We start from the raw sequence: 26,052 nt of genomic DNA, 5'->3' as shown, positions 1-26,052 counted from the left end.
TATGCCTTGTATTCTTTCTGTTTTTACTCTGGGTGTGTATCTTACTCATGTCTGACATCACTGTAGCACCTTGCATCGTGCCCTGGTATTTTCAATGTAGCCACTGAATAGATCTTTAACATCAACAGCATTTACAGAATAATCATCATGAGAGGTCTGTTTGCACCTAAATGTGGGCATCACTGGGCCGCTACGTGGTGCATGGTAAAAAAAAAAAAAAAAAAAAAAAAAAAACACACAGTGACCGTGTATGTGCAAGGAATACATGTGCAAAACAATAAAGGGGAAAATAAAACTCACCTAAACATGGTGACGTTGATGGTAGTAAAGACAGTCATCTGCATAAATGCTATCTGAGGTGAAAAATCTGGTCAAAACTTTATTTTTGGAGCTGATATATTTCAGAGTAAAACAACACAAAACATCTGATCAAAGATATTGGCCAGTATTTTTGTTTTTATACAGAAAATGCAGATTGGTAAGGAATTCTGAAATTTAGTGCTTTCTATTGTAATATGTACTGTTGTTTTTGCATATCTGCCAACATTTAAGACAACAGATATTTGTGATGTGCCAGTATCGGTTGTGCATTTTAAATCACCATCAGGATTCATACATAAACCATGCTCAGACAGCTGAAGCGAGACAAAATGGTTTGTATCACACTGGTTTAAATGTGATAAATCTGTTCCTTTGTGGTCACAAAGCTAAAACAGGAGGTAGTTTTCTTAGCTCCTGCTGTAACTGAAACACAGATGAAGGTCTCTGATAATCAAAGTGTGTTCACACCAGTATGTCTCTGGTTGAGGGGCAGTTCTTGGCCTGCAGGTATGTGGTGTAACGGTTCACCTAACCCACAGTTCGGTTAAAACCTCGGTTTTCAAAAACTACTACAGAAACGTTTTGAAAACTTCTAGAAAAAAGAACAGGGTTTTTAATTACCCAGTTGTCAGTGATATAATGTCCAACCATCTGTAGTTAATGCAGTGAACTCTGTGCTGCTTCAGTCCTCTTGTAGTTTAGCCTTCACGTCTTCATAAAGTTTAGGCAACACATTTTGGCTGAAATGTGGTCGACTGGGCACGTCATGTCGCTGTTCCAGGACACTTAGCAAATGTCTGAATTAAGCATTATTGTAACAATGTATGTAATAATGTGATTATACAACTAATACCAACAAAATAGAGATTTGACGTTAACTAGTTAGCCAGCCAACTTGGGCTTATCGTGTTTTGTAGACATTGGGATTTCCCCAAATTGAATAAATACCTCACATAGCAACACAAAACTGCTTTGCTAGCTCAGTCATGTTGTAACTAGAATACCCGCTTGAAAAAAATATTTTTTTCATGGACTGACAGTTATACTTTTGCCGACGTCTCGGTCATTTTTAAGCTAAGAGGTGCCGTGACAATGACTCACTGGGACAGCTGATTTTTTTTTTTATCTACAACCAACTTATATGGACAGTTATATTTAAAGACAGGCTACTGCTTTCCAGTGTCAGCGCCACAACAAACATCTGTCTTTTAATAAACTCACCGGCAGACGTTTCATTTCAGCTGGGGGTGTGTCACTCCAATTTAACGTTAGCTCCTGTTCATGTGGCTGAACAGCAGAAGTTGAACTGCCTGCCCGATGTTTGTCAGGTCGTCTTGTAGACGTTTGACGGCCCAAGAAGTTGACCGGGCCATACCGGCTTCATTTCCTGACCTCTCCAGCTGATCCAGCTCTTCACTCGTCACTCTCGCGTATCTCTCCTTTTTCTGTTCTGTCTTGTCTTCCTCGTTCAGCCGTTTATCCAAACTTAGGTCGCCAAATAAATCAAAATCGACAACCAAACGGTCCAGCGGGTTTCAGTGAAACGTTTCTCGTTGTCATGGAAACCACACGGACTCTGTACCACATTAGTTTACATTATATTACATTACTTATTTTATTGCTTGTTTATTTACTTATTATTACATTACACCCATAGTATCTATAAAACTGGATAATCACTTGCCAACTCTTAGGAGACTGAACTTGAGAGATCAGGATGGACTTTGCCAAGTGCCATTCAAGGTTTTCCCTGGAGTGTTCTCCTTCCAAAAACTGGGTTTCCAGCTGGTCACGCTCAGCAGAGAAAGTTTCCTTCTTACCTTAACATGAACAATGATGAGCAAGTGGATGCATAACAAAAAAAACCTTTCAAATAAGTCATTGGACAGTAGCAATTCATATTAATTCTTTTATTGATGTACTTAAAACAAGGAATAAAAGAGCACAGGTAACTGCCCACTAATAACTAGGGTTTGTGACATTTTAAAAAAAGGATAGGACATGAAAATGAAGATGACAGAATGATTACAAACCATCGGGAAAAGAAATCTTTCAAAAATGTACAAGAGCACTGTTGAAGTGTTGTAAACAAAACACCCTAAGCAGCTACAATCCTGGTAGCACTGGACACTAGAGGTTTATGTATGTACAAAAAAAATGCATGGATCAAAGAGCTTGGGCAACAAGAGTTATACTTCTCCTCAATATACATTCTTAGTATTGCATCAGTTCTTGCTTCAATGTATTAAAAAAAAAGTGCCATCATTCTCCTGGCTATCACTGCTAAAAGTCATTTTCTTTGTCTGATGAAGCTCAAAGTGTGACGGTGCTTCCCTTTCACTGCTGTGGAAAAATAGCTAAATCTGCCAGCTAAAAAACAGAAAAGCAGCTGCTAGCATGTAATAAAAATACATTACCCATCTATGAATTATCCAGAGGATAATCAGAGGAGGAAAGGCAAAAGAGTAATGAGTTTATACCATAAAATTCTCATTAAAAGCTGTTGATTAGACCAATTGAGGCCTGGGTGGATGCAAGAAATTCTGCAGGAGTTCTTCCTTGCAAATTTCTCTCCAGTCATTTTATGTCCCCCTACATCTTTACACAACAGTCGGATCCACCAAAGGCAAGTCTCCATCAGGGTTTGTTGTCAGTCTGGCAGAGGCGCGTCTGCAGCTCGACCACCACGCTCCTCATCATGCCTCCCAGATGATCATGCAGTTGCAGCAGCTGTTGTGGTGAGCAGCGGTTCAGTTCTAGCGGCGTGACACGGGAAGACAGGGCCTCCATCTGAGACAGAAGCCCCTCGGGGTTCGGCTGTCCCTCAGGTCTCCGTTCCCCAGGCTGCCCGTCACAGGCCTGACTCACGGAGCCATCCTGGTCTGGCCTCTGGTCTACCGGCACAGGCTCATCCACCAGCTCTGTGGCTGAACGGGAGAAAAGACAAGGCATGGTTTATACTGGAAAACTAAGAGTGGATGCAGTTGCAGGCTGTGACTGTATACAATATCTGATTATTTGATTAGAATTAACTGATGAGAGCCAATATTGCCCACTCAGCAGCCACTGCACTCCTGGCTACTCTAGACGGGGTGTCCCTCTGTGATCTGAACAGAGACTTCCATTTTTTTTTTCCTTATGAGATTTTCATTTAGATCATTAGGTCGTTTTTCTCTATAAAGTGTGGCCATGTAAAGCCCTATGAGACTGGAAGTGATTAAGGACTCTGAATAAGCTTGAACACAAAGTAGTATTGGATTAAAAAAAAAAAAAAAAATCAACTGTAAATCAAGTTTGATTTACAGTTTGAATACACAGCATATAACTTCCATAACATATGAAGCAATCCCTTATAGTCTTATGGACTGCATTTATACTGTGTAACACTATTCTATTCTACTGATAAATCAAATTTCATAATCACTGGCTATCAGCAAAGTCTTGGTGCTTTGTTAGGCCTCCTGTACAATGGTAAAGGGAAGAGGAAGGCCATGTTTCCTGTTAAGCACTATGTCATGATAGGGATGATGACTTATCTGAACTTTGCTTGTTTGAATTTTCGCATCCACACCTTGCACCAGAAACTTTTGGGTACTTGTAGTTGGGTCTAAGTCTTGTGATTCTATGTTTTCTGTTCTTGCTGCCAAACCAGTTCAGGAACAAAAACACTGAACTGCACTACTGAATCACAAGACAAACTGGCTAACTGGGCCTTAAACAGCATTTTTCTCTAATACCAAGAGGAAACACACCGAGAGGCTCCCCTTGAAGCTTGTCCTCCTCGTCCTGGTTTTGAGGAGCGTTGTTCTCCTCCACTTCAGAAGTCATCTTCTCCATCTCGTCAAAACTCTTCAGTTCATCCGCACCTCCCCGTCCTTTACGCTACAGGACGATGATTCAGTGGTCAAATACAAAGTAAAATGCTTGGTCATCCTCAGTAATCCAGGTAAAACCTGGTCTGGCGCATACATCAAAAAATGCTTGAAACGTAAGTATAAAGTAGTGTGTATTTTCAGTGCCCTAAGGCATACCTGTTGTTCATGATATGTTTTAAGTGCCTTCTTGACATTGGAGATCTTTGGGGAGCGAATTGGCAGAGTCTTGATCTCACCGGGAGTAAGAGCACTGAGATCACCGACTGTTTTGATGTTCCTGGCTCGGACCAGCTGCCCAAAGCCTCGAGGCCTACAAGGAAAACGAATGACAAAGAGAAATGGATGCACACAGCAAGAGGATATTTTTTTTCTACTGAGGCTTTGTGTGAATTTTTATTATGATCCAAAGTGTGTAACAGAAAGATATAAATATACTTGTATTACTTCTGTGCTGTACTCACCACATGTTGGAGGAAATCTGAGGCAGCACAGCCTCTACAGGTGTAGAGCAGCCAACCAGGGCAGGGTAGACACAGTCTTTAGGAATAGGCCGTGGCTCTTGGCTCATTTCCGATATCTGGGAAAAAGGTATGACTTAGGGTTGCATCTGCTATTACAACATGACAATTTATAGTCTTTTATTTGAGAACCAAAAAATGCAAAATGATTTAAATATCATGATGGCAAAGTTGCTTCCACCTTAGCGGACTTACCAGGCATTTCTTGGAGCTCTTGGAACCAGGGCTGCGGAGATTTCTTGGACTTAGAATCAGTAGGCCCTTTGTAGGAGTAGTAACATACTACAAAAACAATAACAACAACAAAAAAAAAAAAAAACACAGGTTCAGCAAGTTCAGTTAAGCTAAAACAAAGCAGATAGGGGTCTTCCTCGTGCTAAAAAAAAAAAAAAAAAAAAAAAACAACTTACATATCAGTCCATGTGGACCTCAGACTTAAATTAAGGCAAGTTCAAACAGTTGTCAAAACAGAAAGGCGTCCTGTTAAATCGAGATGAAAATACATCATCATTTTGGCTTCATTTATACCTTGGGCTGTGGGATACCGCTGGCTGTTTTGGACCTTTTTGGGGAGCTCGTTCTGATGACAGGGCTGCGACGGTCAATGTCATCAGCCAGTTCCTGGTGTTGGATAGGGTCAGCAAAAGAAACTCGCCTGGACTGCAAAACGAAAACAAAGCAAGGTCACTTACAAAGACAAACATCTTCCTTCAGGTTCACATTTGCATTGTGGAACTTATGAACTCAAAATGCATTTCAGAAATTCTATCAGTACATTCCATCATTTACCTTAACAAGAGGTGAGGGAGTCTCCTCCTCAAGTGGTCTCTTCTGGCCCTTCTTGAGGATACTGGTAGATGGGGAGGCTGAAGGAGACCAAGTCCCTCTGGTCCTGCCACCAATGGGGCTCTGACCGACATCTGGCCCGATCATAGCCTCCAGGTCCTTCTGCTTTGCTGGGGAATCCTGACAAACATCTTTACTGATGGTTTCTGAAGACACTGAGGTATCACAGACATCAGTCAGAGGCACATCTGAGTCTTTATCAGCTACACTTGTCTGATTGTTGTCTATTTGAGGTTGTTCTTCCACCTCACACAGCATTTCCTGGGCATTGTCTTTTTCTTCGCCCTTTTGCTCAGGAGCAGTATCATTACCATCTCTCTGAACTTCGCACTGGTGCACAATAGCCTTTGACTCCTGGCTTTCTAATTTTTCCGTTTCGACAGAAGAGGACTTCTCCTTCTCTGGAACTTCATCTAAGGCACTTTGACTCTCCAACTGGTTTTCCTCAACAGCAGTACTATTGTTATCTTCAAGTTTGCCCTCCATTGGCGCATTAGGCGTTTCTGGATGGTCTGAATCTGCATCTTCTTTTTGTTTTTCGGTAACTACATCAACAGGCTGTGTCACTTCTACGCCTTTCTCCTCTGAAGACTCTGAGACCTGCAGACTCAGTTTGTCTGTTGTTCCACCAGAGGAGTTCAGCGTGTCTGCAGAGGAGGCCACAGGACTTAAATTAACTGGTTCCATGGACACACTGTTATCTGTGATTGAGTTGCCATCGGCAGACTGCACAGGCAGATCAGATGGTAGCTTTTCCTGAAATTGTTCAGCACTCAGCCTGACTGAATCAAGGCTTTCAGTAGCTTGGGAGTCCCTCGTGTCATTTTCCTGTGAGGAGGTTTGATCAATGCTCACCTCTGCCAGAGAGTCCCTCTGACCTCGCACTATTTTTCGAGGTGACCCAATCAATGTTTTATTATTCAGCTGCTGGTAACATTTTGATGGAGAGGGCTGTGTGCTTCCAATCTCCGCTTTAACCTGACCAATGGGCTCCATGGCTAGAAGTTCATCAAGCTCCACCTCAATAGCTATTTCGTCCTTATTTTGTTCCTTGATGTTATGGGGTAATTTTGAATCTTGCATGTCCTTATTTTTAGGTGAATCCTCTGGCTCTTCTAGATTTTTGGTTTCTAAGGGTGTGCTGGTAGGTGTGCTGGTAGGTGTGCTTTGTACATCAGCCTTTTGATAACTTTGCGAATCATTGTTTGCAGTGTCCTCATTGACTTTGATTTCTCCTGATCCAAGACTGAGTGGACTTGAAAGAGAGACTTTAGCTCTAGGCCCCCTCCTTTTGGGCAAGGGGCCATCGTCTTTGTTGTCTGAGGAATCAGACTCTGAGGCCTCCACGCCAGCTAATAAGGCTTGAGATGATCTTCGTCTTGAGTACCTGCTCCTGCTTTGGGAGGATTCTGTTGATCCTTCAATATTAAGTGACTGGGAGCTCACAGGGGTTAAACTAGGACTGTTATTAGACTGGGACTGTGACTGCTCCTCTTCTATTTTGCTCCTTCTACCCCTGGTCACTGGTCTGCCCTCTTTTTGGCTGACAGCCGGCAGTGCTGCCTGAGAATCAGACTTATCCTGCCTTCCTAATGAATCTTTAGTTTCATTTTTGTCTTCAGACTCCTCTGCCCCAGAAGCCGCCTTGCTTCTCCTCCTTAATCTATTCTGTGACAGGCTGTCAGAGGCTGAAGGTGTACTCACTTGAGAGTCATCTTGACTAAGCTCCTCATCTGCACCATCTCTTCTCTTGTGTTTGTCTTTTATCAGCCCTTCTGATTCAGTTACCAACTTGCTCCTCCTACTTGATCTAACCTGAGACTGACTATCTGTTTGAGAAGAAGGGGTGGCAATCTGAGAATCGCTTTGGTTTGGCTCAAGCTCTTCCTTTTTGGTCGGTTCTACAAGGTCTAACTCCTGTGAATTACATAGCACCTTGTTGCTCCGTCTGCCTGCTTTAACCTGTAGTTTGTTGTCTGACTGAGACTCTGTGGTCCCCTCTAAACCAGTCTGGCTGGACTCCTCTTTTTCTTTTTCAGGCGGAACAGATTGCTTGGGTCTGCTTTCCTCCTGGGCCTCCATTGCTGATCTGCTGCGCCGACCACGTCTACTTTGTGACTGACTATCATTATCAGATTGTGTGTCTGTTTGAGAGTCAGTTTGGCTGATCTGATCTTCTCTAGTGCTTCTCCTCTTGCGTTCATCCTTGCCAAGCAGGTCCTGTGAGTTACTGTACCCCCTACTCTTCCTTTGTGCTTTTCCCGGGGAAATCATTTGACCTGATGACCGCGACCTTGTTCTCAACCTGCCACTCTCCTCCTCAGCAGCCTGTTTACTTCTTGTGTTTGGTCTGCCTTGGACTTGCCTGTCCTTGCCTTCACTTTTATGCTCCTCCCCGGAACGTCTCTTTTTCTGCTGGTTGTACTTCTCTTCCCGCTCCTCAGGGTCTTCGCCAGGGAGCAGAGGTCGGACCCTTTGGCGTCCAGACCGTCTGGGTTCACCCAGAGAGCTCTGGGATGGGGAGCACTGAGAGTCTTCCAAAGTGTCTTCAGGTTCATCTCCCTGGCTGTAAGATTTAATTTCCTCTGATGTGGAAGATTTCTTTGTCTGGTTTTTGCCCTCCACATCAGTCTGAGTGTCTGGGATAACATCATCCTCATCCTCTATTCTTTCACTAGACAATCCTTCAGCAAGCTTAGTTTCACCTTTCACCTCAGGCACCACCTTAGCCTGCTTAGAGGAATCTGGTGAAACTAAATCACAGCACTCTGTGAACGTTGCCCCAGTCTCCGAGGCTTGGGCAACCTGTGAGTCTGTATCAGTGGTTGTCTGGGAGGAGGCCTTGGTGTTGTCAGTGTGCTCTTGGCTACTAGACGCCTTAGTGTGAGGACCTGTGAAGGTGGATACATTGCTTGGACTGGCCGGCTTGCCCTCTGAATACTTCTCCAGAGTAATAAAGGACTGACGACGGCTGCTGGGTTTCTGAGGAGTTCCTGAGATCAAATCTGAAGAACTAGAAATGTTGGGACTAGTGCTTTCTTTAGACTCCTTGTCCAAGTCTTCTGCTTTAACATCATTACTGACATCATCCTCCATGGAGACATCTGCTGATTCAGGTATTATCTCTCCCTGCTGGCCTTCCTGCTTTTCTGGATCACTGGCCACATTATCTGCAGCTTTTGGACTGGCATAGTCTTGGGTCTCCTTTGACAGAATTTCAGGTTCTCCCTCAACTTCCATGTCTTCCTGATTACCCTGAAGGAAACAAGATGCATATAACCAATTTCTTCAAAAGAGACTGTAAAAATAATTTGTCAAACTTTCACATTAGCCATGTAGTCTAATGCATGACTTTCTAATACTGCAATACAAGTTCAGTATTTAACTGGAAAAAAGCCACTTTCCCATGCCCCTTGAATGTATTGAAATTAAGTTTTGCTTTAGTCATTCTTCAGCTTGAGGGCAAATAAGACAAAGACAGTCTTGGTTGGGTCCTCAATACCACAATGTTGTTTTTGTTGTCTGTCTGTCTGTGTGTCTGTGTGTGTGTGTGTGTGTGTGTGTGTGTGTGTGTGTGTGTGTGTGTGTGTGTGTGTGTGTGTGTGTGGGTGGGTGGGTGGTTGTGGCGGGGAATGGGGGTCATTACCTTGCCAGAAGCCTCCTTTTCTACACCGTGAGCTTGTTCTGTTGGCAATTTGTCCCTGGAAACAAAACAAAACTCTTTTGTAGCCTTAATCGAGCAAAGCTGCTTCATGGGAGAGCAGGGATTTATCTTCATTGAGGTGGCAGCAGGCCAATACTTACAGGGAATCTTCCTGACTCTGCGTGTACTGGGTGAAAACCGTGGTGTCTAAAGAGGCATCCAGGTTGTTGTACATGGCAGGAATGTCAACCCTGTAAAAAAACAAACAAAACATCTCTGCATGACACTGACTGTGTAGACATTCTGGATGTACAATTTGTATTTCAAGAAAATCAACTACAGGAAAATAGCCAAAAGGGCAAATCTGACCTTTTAGTCCTCTTGACCTCCTTCTGGTGCTCTGTCAAAACTCTCTCCTTGGTCTCAGGAGGAATGAAGACAAAGTCAATGGAGGCCTCTTCCTCCAAAACCTCTCTGCGTGGAGGCAGAGGCGAGCCAAAGTCGAGCTTTGTCTGTTGTGGGAAACAAGCATGAAACTACTTATGCAATAGTGGGATGACACCGAACTAACTAAAAATTAACCAGTCCGGGTAAATTATACACAGTACTTACTGTAAAACTACACTTCAACATTCAAAATCATTTAAAAAATCCATGATACTGATAATACAACAGGAAAGGCAACTGAAGTAAAAATATGATTACTATGTCCTGTTGACAAAGGTTTCAACACTGAAACAGATGACTCTGAAGATACATGCAACAGAATACATTATAACCATATATTGTTCATTTTGATTCTGGAATCAAACAATCATGCATTACAACCAGCTTTTACTAAAAATGTTATGGTAGAATAACTTTGTTGCATCTTGAACAAGCGTCTGGTAGCGTGAGGGGTGATTTGACAAAAACCCTTACAGAAACTGGTTTAGGAGTACTCTTGGAGCTCCTGTCCTTCAGCTCAGCAGCTCTTCCCAGCAGCGAGTCTCTCTTCCCCACAGATGAAACCAGCACGCCGCTCAGCTTTGTCTCTAACTGGGAACTCTCACTCTGCTGACACAAACAAGACCAAGCACAGTTATGCACAAGGAACGTAGAGACGGAACTGGTGAAGCACTGAGTACACTTTTAAAATGACACTGGTTTAAATTTAAATGCAGAGAGTTCAGAGAAACTCACCGAATACTGTCCACTAAGCTCATCAGGAACACTGACCGCCTCAAAGCCAGGTAGGATGATGGGCGTCTTCTGCTTCACCTGGCTCAGTATGGGTCTGTGTGATGAAAATAACAGATTGCAGCTTATAACCCAATGTAACTGGCTCTATCATGATTCTAGTTTAGTTTGTCTTGCTTTCATAAAAATGCATTTACTTGCGGCCATTCACACTCATTTTCGAAAGTATGTTGGCAAACTTAATTTTAAATACTGCCTACCAGATAAAATTTTGTCACACAAGTTGAATTTTCCAACCTTCTGCTTTCAGGTTGAGAAGCCCAACATAACAGATGCACATTCATGCTTTGAGGCCACAACATGACTGCATCATTAGAAACAACCAACTTTCCAAAAAGGGAAGATTCGCACCTGAGCTCATCTGGGTAATTGAGGCTGACTGAGTTGGCGAAGGTGTTGTTCCAGAATTGAGTGACTGAAGTGCGGAGCTGTTTGTTCTTATGAGGGAACAAAACACAAAGTAGAGGGGAAACAACAGCCAGGAGCTCATCGTCGTAGACCAGAGTAGAGCGGGTCTGCAGGCAGCCCAGGACCTCGCCTAGGAGCTTCTCCAACTAAAGGACAGAAGAAAAAGAAAACATATTTTGCCATTTCTGCCATTTAATAAAGGGAATAGGCCACCTGACAATGTTTTACAGTGACGTGTCAACAGCTGAGTGACAATGCAAAGCTTGCTGCTGTATTAAACAGGCAGCCAGACAAGAGTTCTGATATAATAAAGGACACTGAAAAATCTGTAGCTGTTCTACCTTTGCCACAAGCTGCGATGAGAATATGGGCGGCTCACTGGCAGCCTGTTTGTAGAAGAGGGTGAGAGGCTGAGTGAGAGATGTCTGGGCCTCCTGGACAGCGGTGGGGAGGGCCAGGTTGGTGAACAGAGTAGACAGGATGGAGACCAAGGCCAGTCCTGTGGCCTCTGAGGAAGCCTCAGGGCTCTCCGCAGCTAGAAAAACATCTAGACACTGCAGCAGGAGGGACTGGTAGGCGGACAGGTTCCCCAGGGCCTTGTTCTTCTTACGTATCCAGTTCAACGGGGTGTGAGGGGCTGGACATAAAAATAAACACAAACACAGTCATATTCTCATTACAACCCCAGGTGGCTTTGATTAGAATTGTTGTGCCTTATTCCCAGCATTAGCTTACAAAGAAGATGTTGTTGTAACAGTTACAGTCATGTTTTGAAAAGGCATCCAAAGAGTCAACAAAAGCCACAAGCAAACATGGTTTCAAGTTAAGTAGAGACTTAGTACAGAAAACTTCAAAAAAGGACACCTAATTAATACATGATAAAAAAAGGTCCTTACACTTCATCTTTTTCTGAAACTGCGGTGTGTAGGGAGAGAAGTCCACACACTCCACCATGACCTGGAGGATACTGACAACAGCATCCAACGTTGCAGGAATCTGCAGGAACAGACAGTAATCATTAGGCGCAACCAGTTAGGCTTCAGTGGGCAGCAAATATGTGGCTGCATTTACTATTTCTAATGTTTTACACATAAGATGGACCAGACTGTGCTACTGGGTCTAATTTTACTACTTTAAAAAAAAAAAAAAAAAAAATCACTTCCCTCTTTTATATCTCTTCATGCTTTCTATGACAATTCTTAGACGTGTTTTATTTCCATTTATTGCCAAATTTATTACTGACTATTATTGTTCCATTTGACCTGTGTTACTTTATGTACTGTAAAACTTTGATATTCCATTTCTGAAAAGCTGCTACACAATAAAGTTTATCACCATCATTATTAGTAGTAGTAGTATTAGCCTTATTAATATTATTATTATTATTATTAATGTGTTGGGGTTTCCTCCCTCTACACACCATCAGGGCCTCTTTGTCCACAACGGCAGCCATCTTCACACACAGCTCCTCGCAGCAGACGTTCTCCTCGGCTGTGACTACTAGAGCGGAGCAGCGGGCAAACACCTTGTACAGCTTGGACCATGTAATCAGCATCGACTTCTGGGTCCCCTGTAAGAGAGAGAGAGTAAATCATCCATCCAACAAGGTGAAGGGGAAATACAAGTCAGGTGCTGCGGGGCTGGCTCATGGCCTTTGAGTGTGAAATGATAACATGGCGGTGTGCTACAAGTGTGAGAGTTATGTGGGAAGATTAAAATAATAAAATACACAGACCTGTTGCAGTGGAGTTCCAGGTAGGAGGTGTGTGACTGGTAACATCAGGGCAGAGTGCACAGCGTTGAAGTTGTGCTCCAGGGCGTCGCCTTGGTTCACTTCATTCGACTGTAAGAAGATCAAGAATCCATCATTGATCATATGCCCTTCATTGGACGATTCCTGCATTTTGTTACTATGGAAGTATATTCTCCCACTATTTTGATTTTTATCAAGCCTGTTGCAAAGGATCATAGAAATGATTTTGAATGTTTTCCCCATTTACAACAATTAAAACACCCACCTTATAACGTTCTGCCTCTGCAGCTAACTAAGTCGCCGCCTTTAATAAACCACAGAACTGATAATTTGCTCTGTAAAGGAAATGTTTCCCTGGGGACTATTTTCATACGGCGAGACCGTTTCACTCCTCCCAGCTGTAAGTCACTGAAACACAACAGTGCTGCCGCTTTTAGGAAAGCTAATGTAGAGGATTTCATCATGGGGATGGAATACTGGAGTGAGGAAAGTCTGAAGTCTCTGAAAGTTCGTTTTCATATCGTGGTGGAATGAATGGAAACTGACAGCTGGAGAAAAGGGAGGAAAAATGATATTGGAGTTCTAAAGTATGACTGCTTGCTTTGGGAAAACATTCGCAGAAATGCTAAATTTAGACATTTTGCAGATAGAATAATAAATAATCAAAGTCACTGGTAAATTTTTGAGTGAGAGCAGACACCTGCAGTTTTTGGGGGATGACAATGGAAAAGTAACATCAGCAGTAACATGACTTCAGCATGGAGTCATGTTTCTGCCATCTGTCCGGCTGCCCACCTGTGTGATGGTTTCAATGAGCGGGCTGACCATCACACTCCACATCCTCCACAGCTGCTCCTTGTTGTCCAGAGACACAGCGCTGCGCCTGATGGCTCCAAGCACCGCCTCCCCGAATGCCAGCGGGGACGTTGGTCCAGACAGACCGCAGCCCACCAGGGTGTGCAGACACTGGAAGAATCTGCGGACAAAGATACACACACAGCAATATCTTAGCATGAGGAAAGTATACTGCAAGATTAGCAGTAAATTTGTTAAAAACCAACCATCACCATCATCACCATGCAGTTTCTTTTATTATTACATTGCTTGTAATTGGCCTTTGGGTCATTCACCAAGGTTTGGGGAGATTTGGGAGAACACAAAAACCAAAATCATCCACATGTTGAAAAGAGGAAATGAGAACCTGCATCGTTGAGGCTAATTTTTTTTACTTTAAATACAGGTGGCAGTTTTGTGTTTTGGTAATTTGCATGTATAAGAAAGTGAAAAAATTCAAAGTGCATCCTAAAAATAAGGTGCAGATGCAGTAAGATGCAGCGGCCTATTTATAAATCTACAGGCCACATATTACTTACAGCTTACACTTAAAGCTTTTTATTAACAAAAAGATCAGTGTTTGGATAATGTTAGACACCGGTCATCACTAAACAAGATGTATGTTAAAGCACCAGAGCCAATGGTCAACTGGGGAAATGTCACTGATTTTGGTATTAATGTAAACTGGCTTAATGGTCACTTTAAGCCTCAGCTGACGAGGATGTTAGTAAATGTTTCAGACCCACCGCTCGTCCTCTACGTAAGCTGAGAGCATGCTGCTGTTGTAGAAGAGAAGGATGAGGAACAGAGCTGGTGTTCCCTGGGGAAGAGAGGAGGAAGATTCATCAACCCTCCACATGAACGTTTACATACATATATGGTAACCAGCAGAACAAGGGGCACTCACATTCAGAACATCCATCTTGCCCACTTGGTAGGAGGCAGAGCCAAGAACCCTCTGGGGAATGCCTTTTACCGTCATCTCAAAGAGAACCTGAGGCACAAAGAGATGATGTTAAATCAGTGCAGACGGTATAGTTCAGCTGAATCCCTTACCCAGAACTTGCAAAAAGTGCAAAAGAAGACACCTGTCTGTTGTCGCATCAGATCGGGACTCTTATGCTGTTTCTATAAGTATACATACAGTACAGGCACTCATACATGATCTATTTGTGTATATGTGAAAAATCTGTAGTGGTAGCCAGGCGATCAATCAATTAAATTGATTAATAGATACCACAAAAATGTCTCAATCACAAAAATAAGATTTTGACTACATATAACAGCTGCTAAACTTTTATGTTATATAAGCCCCAGTTGACTCGTCTACATGGAACCTACATCACCAGAAACGCACGTACGAATCACCAGTCACATGATCATGCATGCAAAGATTTCCATCAGGTAAGAGTGTTTAGTGGAAAAGACAAAAATCTGGATTAAATCGAGAAAAGTTTGGAAAAAAAATACTGAGGTTTTATTTTATGGCCGTATCGCCCAGCTGGCTGCCAGCTGATACATCAGTAGCAGCCCAGCGGACACATTAAAGGACCTGAGCCTCCTCAGGAGGAACACTCTGCTCTGTCCTCTCCTGTAGAGAGCCTCAGTGTTATCTGACCAGCCCAATTTAATGAGGAGTGAGGATATAATTCAGGACTAGAAACAGGGTGACATGAGGTTCTTCTTGAAAAGATGAAATAAACAAAACAAAAATGTGTGTCAGATGTAAGATTTTTGAGGCTTGGCCTTACCAGCACTCTGTCTGCAGGCAGTGCTTCTGAGGAGACGATGCTCTGCAGAGCCTGCAGCGTCAGAGTCAGGACCTCGCAGCCCTGACGGTCCTTCTTACTGCCAACTGTCAGCCAAAGACAGGACGACAATCATAAAACTTGTGAGCAGTGCTGTTTCTGTCCAAGTATTTTTATGTGAATTATGATATTTACAACGTGGAAAGTTGAGTGGAAACATCAAATGCAGCTTAAAGGAAAGATCAAGCCAAAACACATTAACACTATTTAAATACAGGGATTGTTGATTTACATTCTGTCTCTGGTACCTTTTTGCTTTTAAGGGTGGAATTCTGTTTTTCCACTGGTAAACAGGCAACATGTGATGCACACAGAGAGAAGCTGGGGCTACAATGGAGCTTAATAGGTATAAAGACATGAGTGATCTTTCTCTACTGGACTTCACCCTGTAAGTTTAACATTGCTGCAAATCCCTGAGTCTACAAAGAAGCTCTTACTCTTTTATTTTTAGGGGTTAACACTGAAACCTGACAGATTTTACCAATTACGGGCAAAAACAAGCTAAACAATAATTAGTTAATGCTTGCTCCAAAAACTTCAGCAAAGTCATTTAAAGTCTGGGAGAAATGGCAGCGTCAGAAGGCTAAAAGTATTATAACCAACATGAAAAATGTCCTATCAAGTCAGTGACTACATACATTTTTGCATTTGCATTGCATTTGTTTCTATCTTCAGAAAAATAAAATACTGTGAATTTCCGCTGACAAAAATCAACAAATCCACCTTGTCTGATACAAATCCATTCCTGAAAGATCTTTTTTCTTTTTTTCTTTCTTTTCGGTCATCATTGGGAGGAGCCCCTCAGACTTTCTTGTCGTCACGGTGGTCCAGAGCACTGAGGCTTGAACCGCTCAGACTTAAACTGATGACAGTGGGAGCGGGCCGGGCCTGGAGACAAGGCAAGAGACTCGCTGGCCTTCCTCCTCCAGACTGACAGGGCCCTGACCCAATCACGGTGCTCTATGTGGCGCTACTGGGCGGGACCCACAACTCTGAGACCACCCTGCTGAGCAGCTGCCACAATACGTTTAAAATATCTATTAAAACCTTTAACACAAAGCTGAGCTTCTCAGACTGTGGTCTGGGGACACCCAGGAGTCCTTGAGGAGGTTTCAGATAATTTTGTATATGATCAGTAAAAATGTAGTATTGAAAATTCATAAAATGGATAATACAGTAGTTTTCACTAAACATTATATACATTTCAATATCAATTCACAGACACCTCTCATGTGCCCACTGGACAAAATCGCCCCAATTAAGAGCACATCTGCTAATACAGGTTTTTTTTTTTGTTTTTTTTTTTAGAGTTTGTGGTACTTAGTAGGGCTGTGACAACGAAATTCGATATTAATTCGAACTGGAGGGAGGGATATAACGTTCGATTGCTGAAATTCACGTTCGAATGTGTGTGTGTGTGTGTGTGTGTGTGTGTGTGTGTCTTTGTTTACGTTGCGTAACGACGCAAATCAACGTTACGCGTGATCGTGCGCGGGATAAAAAAGTGTGGGCATGCATCAGTGCAGCGCGCACCTGTAGGAAGTTTACAGCATGGCTGAAAACAATGCAGCAGCAGAACCGGTCCCGGAGACTGAAATCACAGCTCCTGATCATCTCAAAAGTGATGTGTGGAAACTTTTTAGTTATCTTGCGTGCTTATTAAAATACGATCGTAAATACATCCAGATTATCATTATTAATGTTGTGCCTTTCAGAAGGAAAGCGCTTGTTAATATGGTTGAAACGCCCTCTGGCGGACAGACCGTAAATGACACCCATATTGTACATATCAATAGGCTAAACAATAGACTAAAATTGACCCTAAAAATTCGAACATAATTCGATATTTGACATTATAGGGCAATCGAAATTCGAAATTTATTTTGGAGGAAAGTCACAGCCCTAGTACTTAGACATCTAATCTCACTCATGAACCCTGAAAGTCCCTAAAGCACCACTGGAGGTCCCTGGAGCCCACTTAGAAAACCAGTGGTGTAATGTTTACCTATTTGGAGGTCACTGTCCCAAAAAAACATTTGAGATATCACCGACATAGCCAGCCACTTTCAACTTGTCTTTTTATTTCATAACAGGAACAAATGAGCTTGATTCGGGGCAGGTGTCCAAACCACAAGTAAGCCTGTGAGTAATACTGCCAGGCGTGACGACATAACAACCACACACTTACCAGACTCAATTGTTGAGTTGACAAAACCAACGAGGCTCTTCCATATCAGAGCCAGGAGGGAATCTGTGGGGGGTGGGGGTCAAGGAGAGGACGTCATGAGTCATTTCAGGAAAACCATCACACTTTCTCCGCAGCGGATAGTGTCCTTAACCAATGGATTTATTCCCATCAGTGAAACCTCAGATTCTGTTTTCAATCAACAAACACATACAGATTTCCAAGGAACTGTGGTTTCCATTGCAAAGCTGAACCCTGCACACTTACACAAGCAGCTTGTACAGTTTGTACAGTTCTGACAATAGCGTAGTCTTTTTCACAACATGCGTAAGAATCGTTTACAATCTGCCAGATGCTGACTGGCACGAGATGCAGAGGCTCTTCAGCGTGACTGTTAGGAAACTCCACTGCTCAGAGGAAAGAGTCAGACTCACTGCCGAAGTCAAATGAGTGAAGTGACGTCGTGACACTTACCTGGCGCCTCTTTGCCAACAGCGATGAAGCCATCTCTGACAGTAGAGATGAGCACAGCTGCATGTTTGGTGAACGAGGAGATACCCGACAGGAAGGGGTGGGTCAAGGGCTCTGGTAAAGACAGCAAATCATGTCATACAGGAAAGTTATACCTTCAATAAAAAAAAATGTGACGCTGGAATTAGGGGCTGCACAATTAGCTGTGAGTCATGTGAGTTGAGTCAAACATCAGGAGTAGTGTGAAAGTGGCTGAAGGGTGAGAAAAGGAGGTGAAGATGTATGCCAACTGGAAAAGAAAAGAGCCTTGTTGTTTAATGAATGTTGACTGCTTCAGTACAAAGGAAATATTAATTTCAAAACATGCTCAGTTGTCAAAAATGATAAAAAAACCTGACTAATGGTATATAAAATCATTTGGGCTCATGTGTTATTAGCTTTACTGTAAGAAAAGCACATCTTGACTTCAGTGAAACAGTTACTTTTCAAAATAATTACAGGGTAATTTCATTATATTGTGCAAAACTAGTTGAAGGCTACAGAACAGCAAAATAAAAACTTAGTCATCCAAAGTCAACAGGATGAAACATCATCAGTCCTTGATTTACAAACGGGACGTGTACAGCTGTGACTCTCACCTAGACTCAGGAGGAGTTTGTTCTTGGCTGCCATGGAAACGACCTCTGGCCCTAGAAAGTAGTGCAGCAACATCTCCAGGCCGAGCAGCTGGATGGAGGGGAAGGTCTGAGCCGCCTGGATGCTGGAGTTCAGGCTCATACGAGGAGTGGCGACCGGGCTGTTGAAGCCTGCGGAGCCTACAAGACGAAAAACATCTCTCTTTTTTTACTGGGCTTACTTTAATCAAAGTTCAGGGCATTTTACTTGGTGTAACACATCAAACAGGAAGGGACAGGATTAGATAACAAATGGGTGTGCATAAAGTACCAGTCTTTGGTGTGGCAGTCACAACAGCTCCGTTTTGATTGGCGCCTCTAGCAGGAGTGCCTGGGATGGTGGAGGAGTCGGATCCGATCGTGCACTGGAGCAGAGGAACAGAAACCTGCACAGACACAAATGTTCAGTCACACCACGTCATTTTACAAATGGCGTTAATACAGCAGACAATACTATAATCAACAGGGTATCTCCAGGTTTCAGAAAGCCAAATTTAAGACCCATTTACACACTGCCGGCAACTGCCTTTAATTCATAAATTTAAGCAAAAATTAAATTAAAAGCAAATGTGGTTGGACATATTGTGTTAAGCCTTGTGTCCTTATATAAAAGTAGGTGTGGTGTAAGTATGTACTATAAAGCAGGTGGGAATTACACTTCATGACATTTGTCTTAAAAGTCCAGCTCTGTCTCAGCTAAAGAACCCCAAATCTGTCATATTTGCAACAAAATAAAATTTGATTAAACGAAATAAACTATTATATTACATGGTGAAAATGTCAAGACTTTTAATAAGGGTATTCAACACATTAATATATTTTTAAAACCAAGATTGTTAAGACTTTTTCAGGAACCCACATATATACCCTGTCCAACCCTGAATAATCGTATATCCTTACACTGAGCCCAAGCTGTGTCAGTGTCTCACATCCATGTGCATACTGACAGAGTGTGTCTAACCTGTTCAAAATTGGGTGCCAGATTGGGCCCCAGCCGGACCACCAGGTACCACCAGACCTCCAGCTTGGTGAGCAGCAGGGCCTCCGTCCGCACATGGATGGAGCTGAGGGGCTGCATGAGCAGCTTCATACGCTTCGCACTGGACAGGATGTCTTCAGAAGGAAAGGTGAGACACATGAGAAATTATGACAGATGATGACAGTAACATACTCGTTATGAGCAACATATGACAAGACCGGGAGAAAATGGATCCAGTTGGTCAATTACTCACCTGGATTGAGTGCAAAGTTGTCTATAAGGCTCTTCCAGGCAATGAAGGCAATCTTTTTGATGTTAGGGGAGGAGCTACGGAAGCCGAGTTCCTCTAGATGCAGCAGGGAGTTGATGAAGGGACCTCCTCTGTGGAGAAGCTATTCAGCACAGGACATGGAGGGTTTTTAGGGAGCATTTTAGGCAACATGGTTGGAACCATTTTGCCCAATTCCAGTTCACCACATTGATGACAAGAGATCCATTAAGACACACTCGCACTTTGATGAGGTCACAAAAATGCTGAACATAGCAATGCTCTTACAGAGACACTTTGGAGCAATTACTTGTATCCTGCTGCTGAATGCCTGGCCCCTCTAAAATAGGAGCCTTGTTTTCTGCCTGAGCTTTAGTAGCGTTGGGTGTTGGCAGAGAAGTTCCTGTTATGAGACACTGAGTCACTATTTTAAGAAGGCACTTTGAGTACAAAATAAGGCATTATCTGTTCAAACAACAGTTTCTTGTCTGACCTGACAGTTTTGCTCTGCTACATGAGACAGGTAGCACAAAGTCATGGAAGCAATGCATTGAGGGATATATACTTGATGCAATAGCGCCTGTGCAAATTAAGGTGATTATTCAAACCCTGGAGCACTGATTCCTTTAGTTTGGTTCATTTGGGCAGGAGAGAACAAAGCTTTGAGTTTTTTGGCACCAAATAACCGCACCAGATGCCTGAAACTGTGGGTGTCAGATTTCTTTAGAAGAAATGCGGTGTAGTTTGTCAGGAGAAAAGAGCGAAATGTGAACCAACTACAGGAAACAGCCCCTTTGTGATGATATCAGCTGGTGAAATCTTATTCAAAGCCATATGAAGTCTACACCATTTCCAAGAGACGTAGTCACTAATGTGCTATGTGATGTGCAGACAGGCGTGCCGTACCTTCCCCAGAAGTCTAACAAATAAGGGCCAGAGCTTCAGGACGTTGGCTTCATTCTTGGACATGAAAAGTTTCTGCAGCTCGGGGATCAGCTTCTGTGGAGACACAAACACACAAAGCATGTCAACAAATTCCTATACATTATATATAGTGGTGACACTGATAGTGGGTGGGTAATAACTGCTGAATATGCCATCTCTGTTTCACACATTGTTCTTCACCTTTATGAATATCACTGAGACTCAAGTTACATAAGATGTGCTGTCTTGTGATTGATTATTTCCATAATTCTGGTCTTTTTGTGCAACACCTAAACATTTTGAGGCCTGGAAATTGTAAAGCTTGCTTTCTGTGACTTTTTAATGTCTTTGAGCACTGAGTGTGATGTTAAACCAAAAGGGCTAGTAGAGTCTGTGCAGTTATCATTAAATTTCAACAGCTTTGATCATTTCATTTCAGCACACCCCTATAAACACGCAGCTTTGAACTCAGATACTTACAGTGGACATGATGGGCTCAATGACGGCTGCCACCTCCATCTGTTTTTCCAGGAGGAGCGGCATGCCCATCTCCATGGCTGCTGCAGCCCGCAGGCGCACCTTGGAGGCCGAGTGAACCACCAGGGGTATGACTAGCTTGGCCCACCGCACTGCCCCGTCGCCCATCTGGGGTGGCACCTGCTCCAGCAACCTTCAAAGACCAAGAAAAGAGAGGGTTTTAAATCAGGACAGAGCATTGCTAATACCAGACACAGCAAATTTTAGACATGCACCACTAAAACTGATTTTGTAAGAATCATAGAACAACATTTAGTAAATCCACAAAACAAGCAATGCCATATTCATGCTGTATAAAGCACTGACATGTCATAGTTGCCATTCATTTCCAAAAATTTAAGTAACAGGCTAAGGCCATGTTTCATCCACAGTCACCACCACTCTTCACTTATACAAGCTGCTCTATAAAGTCTATTTCTCACACATATGCAAATACTCCTGAGCAGATTCAGGGGATTCAATACTGTATTCTGTTTGTAATTATATAAATATTAACATTTAACAAAAAACAATGTTGGTGATGGATTTCAGAAGCTGACTGCACTTACAATCCCATGAAAATGCCCTTGCTAATGAGTGAAAATAAAAACGCCTGGAGATATGCGTTACTGAAACTGCATACTGAAGTGTAATGTGTTACCTTATGACAACGTTTAAGGCTTCATGCTCCATTACAACAGACTGGATGTCCTCTCTGGTCCACACATTCTCCAGAGTGCTCAGTATTGACGGCACCTTGGTGCAGGAAGTGACATGGATCAATTCACCTGCAGTATAACACCCCTCATGCCCACACACACACACACACACACTGCCCCGGCTAGACTGGTATTAAATTTAGACTGCCTGTAACAAGTCCTGCCACTCACTTTTTTTGCAACAATCTCTGGAGGGAAGCTCTGTTTGGAGATGACCCATAATGCTCTGGTGCACGTGTTCTTATCCGTCGACTTCAGCACCAAGGAGCAAAGGGCTAATAATATTTCTGATGCGAGGTCTTCTGGGAAAAAAAGAAAACAAAGTGAAAATATCTATATCAGCAAAGATTTGTAATCCCAATCCTATCTGAAATAAAGGATACAAGGAAGTTTATTGGTCATTATACAACAGGTTCTATAATGAAATTAAAATGCTGTTTCAAACTGAAAACGTACCGGGAATTCCAGAGACAACATGGCCGTGGTAAACACAAAACCCTAAAGCTTGCAGGGCAGCTTGGCTCAGCTCAGCATTTGGACTGGTGATGTGTTTCTGCAGACAAAACAAGACAAAAAAAAAACAGTTTCAAACTTATGATAGCCATGAGATACTGCACACATCAAAAGCTACAAAGCTAAAAAGCAGATAATTTATGGTGATGAAGACAGTTTGCTGCTGAGACTGCAACGCTGTCAGGCCTGAATTAGCATCATCACTTTGGGAGATTCAAAGGTTCATCCAACTTCACACTTATTCACGATGCCTTCAGCGCTCACCAAGATGGTCTGGCCCAGGCGAGAAAAGTGCTTTTCAACTGCAGGGAGGAACTGACGCCCTTCCTCTCCACTGAGCCGGCTGCAAAGGCACAAAACAGAGAATTTATTTGCTCTCACTCATTCCATTTGTTTCCCAATGACAAAAAAACAGAGACCAAAACTCTGTCAGCAATATCCTGTGACTTGTCCAGAGGGTGATGGAAGACCCAACGCTGGTGACCTACTTGGCGATGGTGAGGTAGGCGTCTGTGTGCTCAGGCTGTCCGGCTGCGCTGTCCTCAAGAGACTCCAGCAGAGGGAGGAGGCTGGAGCTGCTCAGAGGCCCCGCCGTTGCCATCATTCTTACTCACCTCCTCGCAGCCTAAAAAAAAAAAAAAAAGGAGGCGCAGAGAAAGACAACGCTTGTTAAAAGGGGAAGGGAGAGAGAAACAGGTGCCAAAAGCTAGAGACAGGGAGCAAGATGAAGGGAGGGGGAGGTCAGACCAGGTCAGACTCATTTTTATTGACTTATTTTACCAGGAAGTCATATTAATATTAAAAATCTCTTTTACAAGAGGCACATGGCCAAGGTAGCAGCAGTACAAAATCACCACAAATTAAACTGCACTATATAACATCATGTACAAAAACTTAATATTACAGAAAGCCGGTTATTCAGACACATTGGCTTCTCAACAAAAACAACTACACGCCGCCATCACCATAATCTTTGATGCCCTTAAATTCATCGGCGATAAATAAATAAATGCTCAGATCCTTTAACAAATTATTCCATGACTAAGGTGCATAGTAGGCAAATACAGTATTCCACAGGTCAAGACCCAGGGTACATTAAAAAGCAGCCACTCGGAGGAGCGTGGCTGGTAATAACTAGCAGAGCTGTATGTTTACCCAGTATCTATTTATAGATTAAAAACAAACCAGTGCTGTTGTCTGCAAACAGTCAATGATGTCCAACTCACAGAGTCCTAAAGAATGCAATGGTAAGGTATTTTGCATTTTATATGAAACCTAGAGATGCATGGTGCACTGAATCAAGGCCCCATGCATATATAATAAGTCACTGTAATCAATCACAGACAGAAAACATACAGGAAGCGCTGAGGGTACAGGGAGGGAGGAAGTCAGATCACTGGATAAAGTGATGCTGTAAAAAAAAAAGAAAAAAGAAAAAAGAGAAAAGAGCAGATGCAGCATTGGACTTCCAAGCTGGAGACTAAAAACAGCTTGCCTGGTAGCTGCTCTCTGATGAAAATGGGCTGCTTCATAGCGGTGTGTCACCACATCAGCAGTGCAGCACTGAGATGGAGTACAGTGTGTACATGCTGATGTAGATGCAAGTAAGACAGATAGAGCCTCTATTTAGTGATCATCAAACGGTAAACCACCACAAGTAGCAACAAAAATACATTTCGAGGAGTGCTCTTTTATGCATGCCCATAAAATGACAGTCCAAGTAATAATGCCGAGGTTTATATCAAACTGAGAAAGGTGGGCAAGTTAGGTTTGTCCTCCTCTGCATCCTTGTACTTGGCATGGACCAAGAAGCTGGACCAAAGATAATCCTGCACACACCGCATCACCCCAGCGGCTTGAAGTGACTCTGCTCATGTGTTGAGATGTCAGTGCTAATAATCACTGACTGAGATGGACCAACAAACTGATCACAGGATGAAAACTACCCGAGCTGATCAGTCCTGCACAGCAACGTGACCTGCGACAGCCACAGGAACCAAAACAAGCCTCGGCGGCGACTGAGCGCCTTTAATCTCTGCCACTGTGCTGTCTGGACTAGTTTTCTCCCATTTGACATGTTAAGAGTGGACTTCCAGCGTGCAGACAACAGATGGGGAGACGTCCAGGCTTCCAGGTTAGAGTGAAAACAAGCGAGGCTCAGCTGCTCTGCTCTGTTCATGCGGGAAGTAGCAGGACGCCTGTTAGCCTCACTAGCTTTAACGTGTTAGCGCTAGCTAGCATGGCCAAAGTCTCCATCCACAAACCTGCACACACTGCAGGCACAACGTCCCGCCACCTAGTATGTGTGTGTCTGTGTGTGTGTGTGCCCGTCACAGTGTGTGTGTTTGTTTGTTTGTTTAGACAGCCTACCGGGCAAACATTTACACTGTTGTGACACTCTCTGACGCAACTTGAACAAAAAGCATCCCGCAGCTCGGACCCCCTCCTCTCCTCACCTCGAGGTTCTGGATGAAATGCAGGTCGCAGGAATTAGTCGGCACCAGCATCAACACCGGCGAACACACCGGCCCGTCTAGCTCAGCCTGGCAGCGTCTGCTTTTCAATAAAATACCTGATATTTTACTCGTTTTCGCTTCCCTGTGCTGCTCTGGCGACGCTGCCCCGCGAAATTGCTGGCGCCAAACTACCACGCAGACGTACGAACTCCCCTTTGACCCTGTTACGTCACAGACAGGCCCGCCCCTTTCATCCAATTAGACAAGAGATACATTTAAGCCTGTTATTATTATAATAATAATAATAATAATAATAATAATGATGATGATGATGATAATAACAACAACAACAACAACAACAATAATAATAATAATAATAATAATATTTTTAAATTATTATTATTATTATTATTATTATTATTATTATTAATAGTAGTAGTAGTGGTGGTAGTATATCCATTAGTATTAGTAATAGTAGTGGTGTTCTTGCTGTTTCACTATTACTGATACTGGTGGAAGTTTTAAAGTAATCCCCCCATCCTCTGCAGCATCACTTTTTACCTTTTCTGCACTGTGCTTTGTGAACCGGTGTCTTCCTTTTGAAAACTTTTATTGAACGCTCTGTTCCGTTACATAGTCAGTGGAGCAGCCCCTCCATTAAATGACAAAATATGGTATTACTATATCCCTGTGATGTCAGCCAAGTGTTGTTTTTACTCACCATACAAAAGATAGAAAAGCAAGTGCAGCTTTTATTTGTTTTATAAATGAAGTAAGGTCTAAATTTCATGCAGGCGTCAGTTTGTAAGGCATCAGTTTATTTCATCAGTTTAAATTAAATGATTATTTATACAGGTAATACTTCTATTTGGATTGACCTGGCAGACTAAAGAGGGGAGTGGATGATGGGAGCAACTTGGTCACTTTGAAGGAAAATATGTGTAATATCTGGAGAGTATATAAAAAATGATAACCAATAAACAAAAACTAGCAGTCCTGTGGGACAGTTTACCACCGGTAATGCTCAATTATGAACAAAATAAGTACCAAGCTGAAGTCAAAAGTCGGCAGCCCTGGGTAAATAAAACTCAACAGTGACAAA

At 42.8% G+C, this 26,052-nt stretch overlaps 1 protein-coding gene across 3 annotated transcripts; it reads right to left on the bottom strand.

The window, feature by feature from the left end:
• Positions 1–2,216: 2,216 nt before the first annotated feature.
• Positions 2,217–25,143, bottom strand: rif1 (replication timing regulatory factor 1). Of its 3 annotated transcripts, none has more exons than XM_030080425.1 (35): positions 24,951–25,143; positions 22,983–23,119; positions 22,759–22,837; positions 22,438–22,534; positions 22,153–22,283; positions 21,924–22,018; positions 21,227–21,416; positions 20,729–20,821; positions 19,808–19,946; positions 19,537–19,688; positions 18,847–18,961; positions 18,540–18,716; positions 17,905–18,015; positions 17,434–17,496; positions 15,189–15,292; positions 14,345–14,431; positions 14,184–14,257; positions 13,399–13,579; positions 12,586–12,693; positions 12,271–12,420; positions 11,747–11,846; positions 11,192–11,487; positions 10,794–10,996; positions 10,386–10,479; positions 10,125–10,259; positions 9,573–9,715; positions 9,365–9,454; positions 9,207–9,261; positions 5,504–8,815; positions 5,243–5,374; positions 4,910–4,996; positions 4,658–4,773; positions 4,353–4,506; positions 4,074–4,203; positions 2,217–3,248 (listed from the first exon to the last, which is right to left on the bottom strand). In XM_030080425.1, exons 2-35 carry the CDS (start codon positions 23,096–23,098, stop codon positions 2,959–2,961), a joined length of 7,599 nt encoding a protein of 2,532 aa, XP_029936285.1. In that variant the 5' UTR covers positions 23,099–23,119; positions 24,951–25,143; the 3' UTR covers positions 2,217–2,958. The 3 variants fall into 3 exon arrangements, with proteins under 3 accessions (XP_029936285.1, XP_029936286.1, XP_029936287.1); XM_030080426.1 differs by having other exon boundaries at positions 10,125–10,256; XM_030080427.1 differs by having other exon boundaries at positions 22,153–22,280.
• Positions 25,144–26,052: the final 909 nt, after the last annotated feature.

This window comes from Myripristis murdjan, chromosome 21 (assembly GCF_902150065.1).
Source record: "Myripristis murdjan chromosome 21, fMyrMur1.1, whole genome shotgun sequence".
Taxonomy (NCBI): domain Eukaryota; kingdom Metazoa; phylum Chordata; class Actinopteri; order Holocentriformes; family Holocentridae; genus Myripristis; species Myripristis murdjan.
The sequence above is the reverse complement of the archived record's forward strand: the minus strand, read 5'-3'. Positions and strand labels throughout refer to the sequence as shown.

Coding starts and splice junctions, on each gene's coding strand:
- rif1 (XM_030080425.1), bottom strand. CDS start 23,098: ATGATGGCAACGGCGGGGCCTCTGAGCAGCTCCAGCCTCCTCCCTCTG. Junction 21,417..21,923: donor GCCTTAAACGTTGTCATAAG/GTAACACATTAC, acceptor TGGTCTTTGAAG/GTTGCTGGAGCAGGTGCCAC. Junction 4,997..5,242: donor GCGGTATCCCACAGCCCAAG/GTATAAATGAAG, acceptor TTGTTTTTGTAG/TATGTTACTACTCCTACAAA.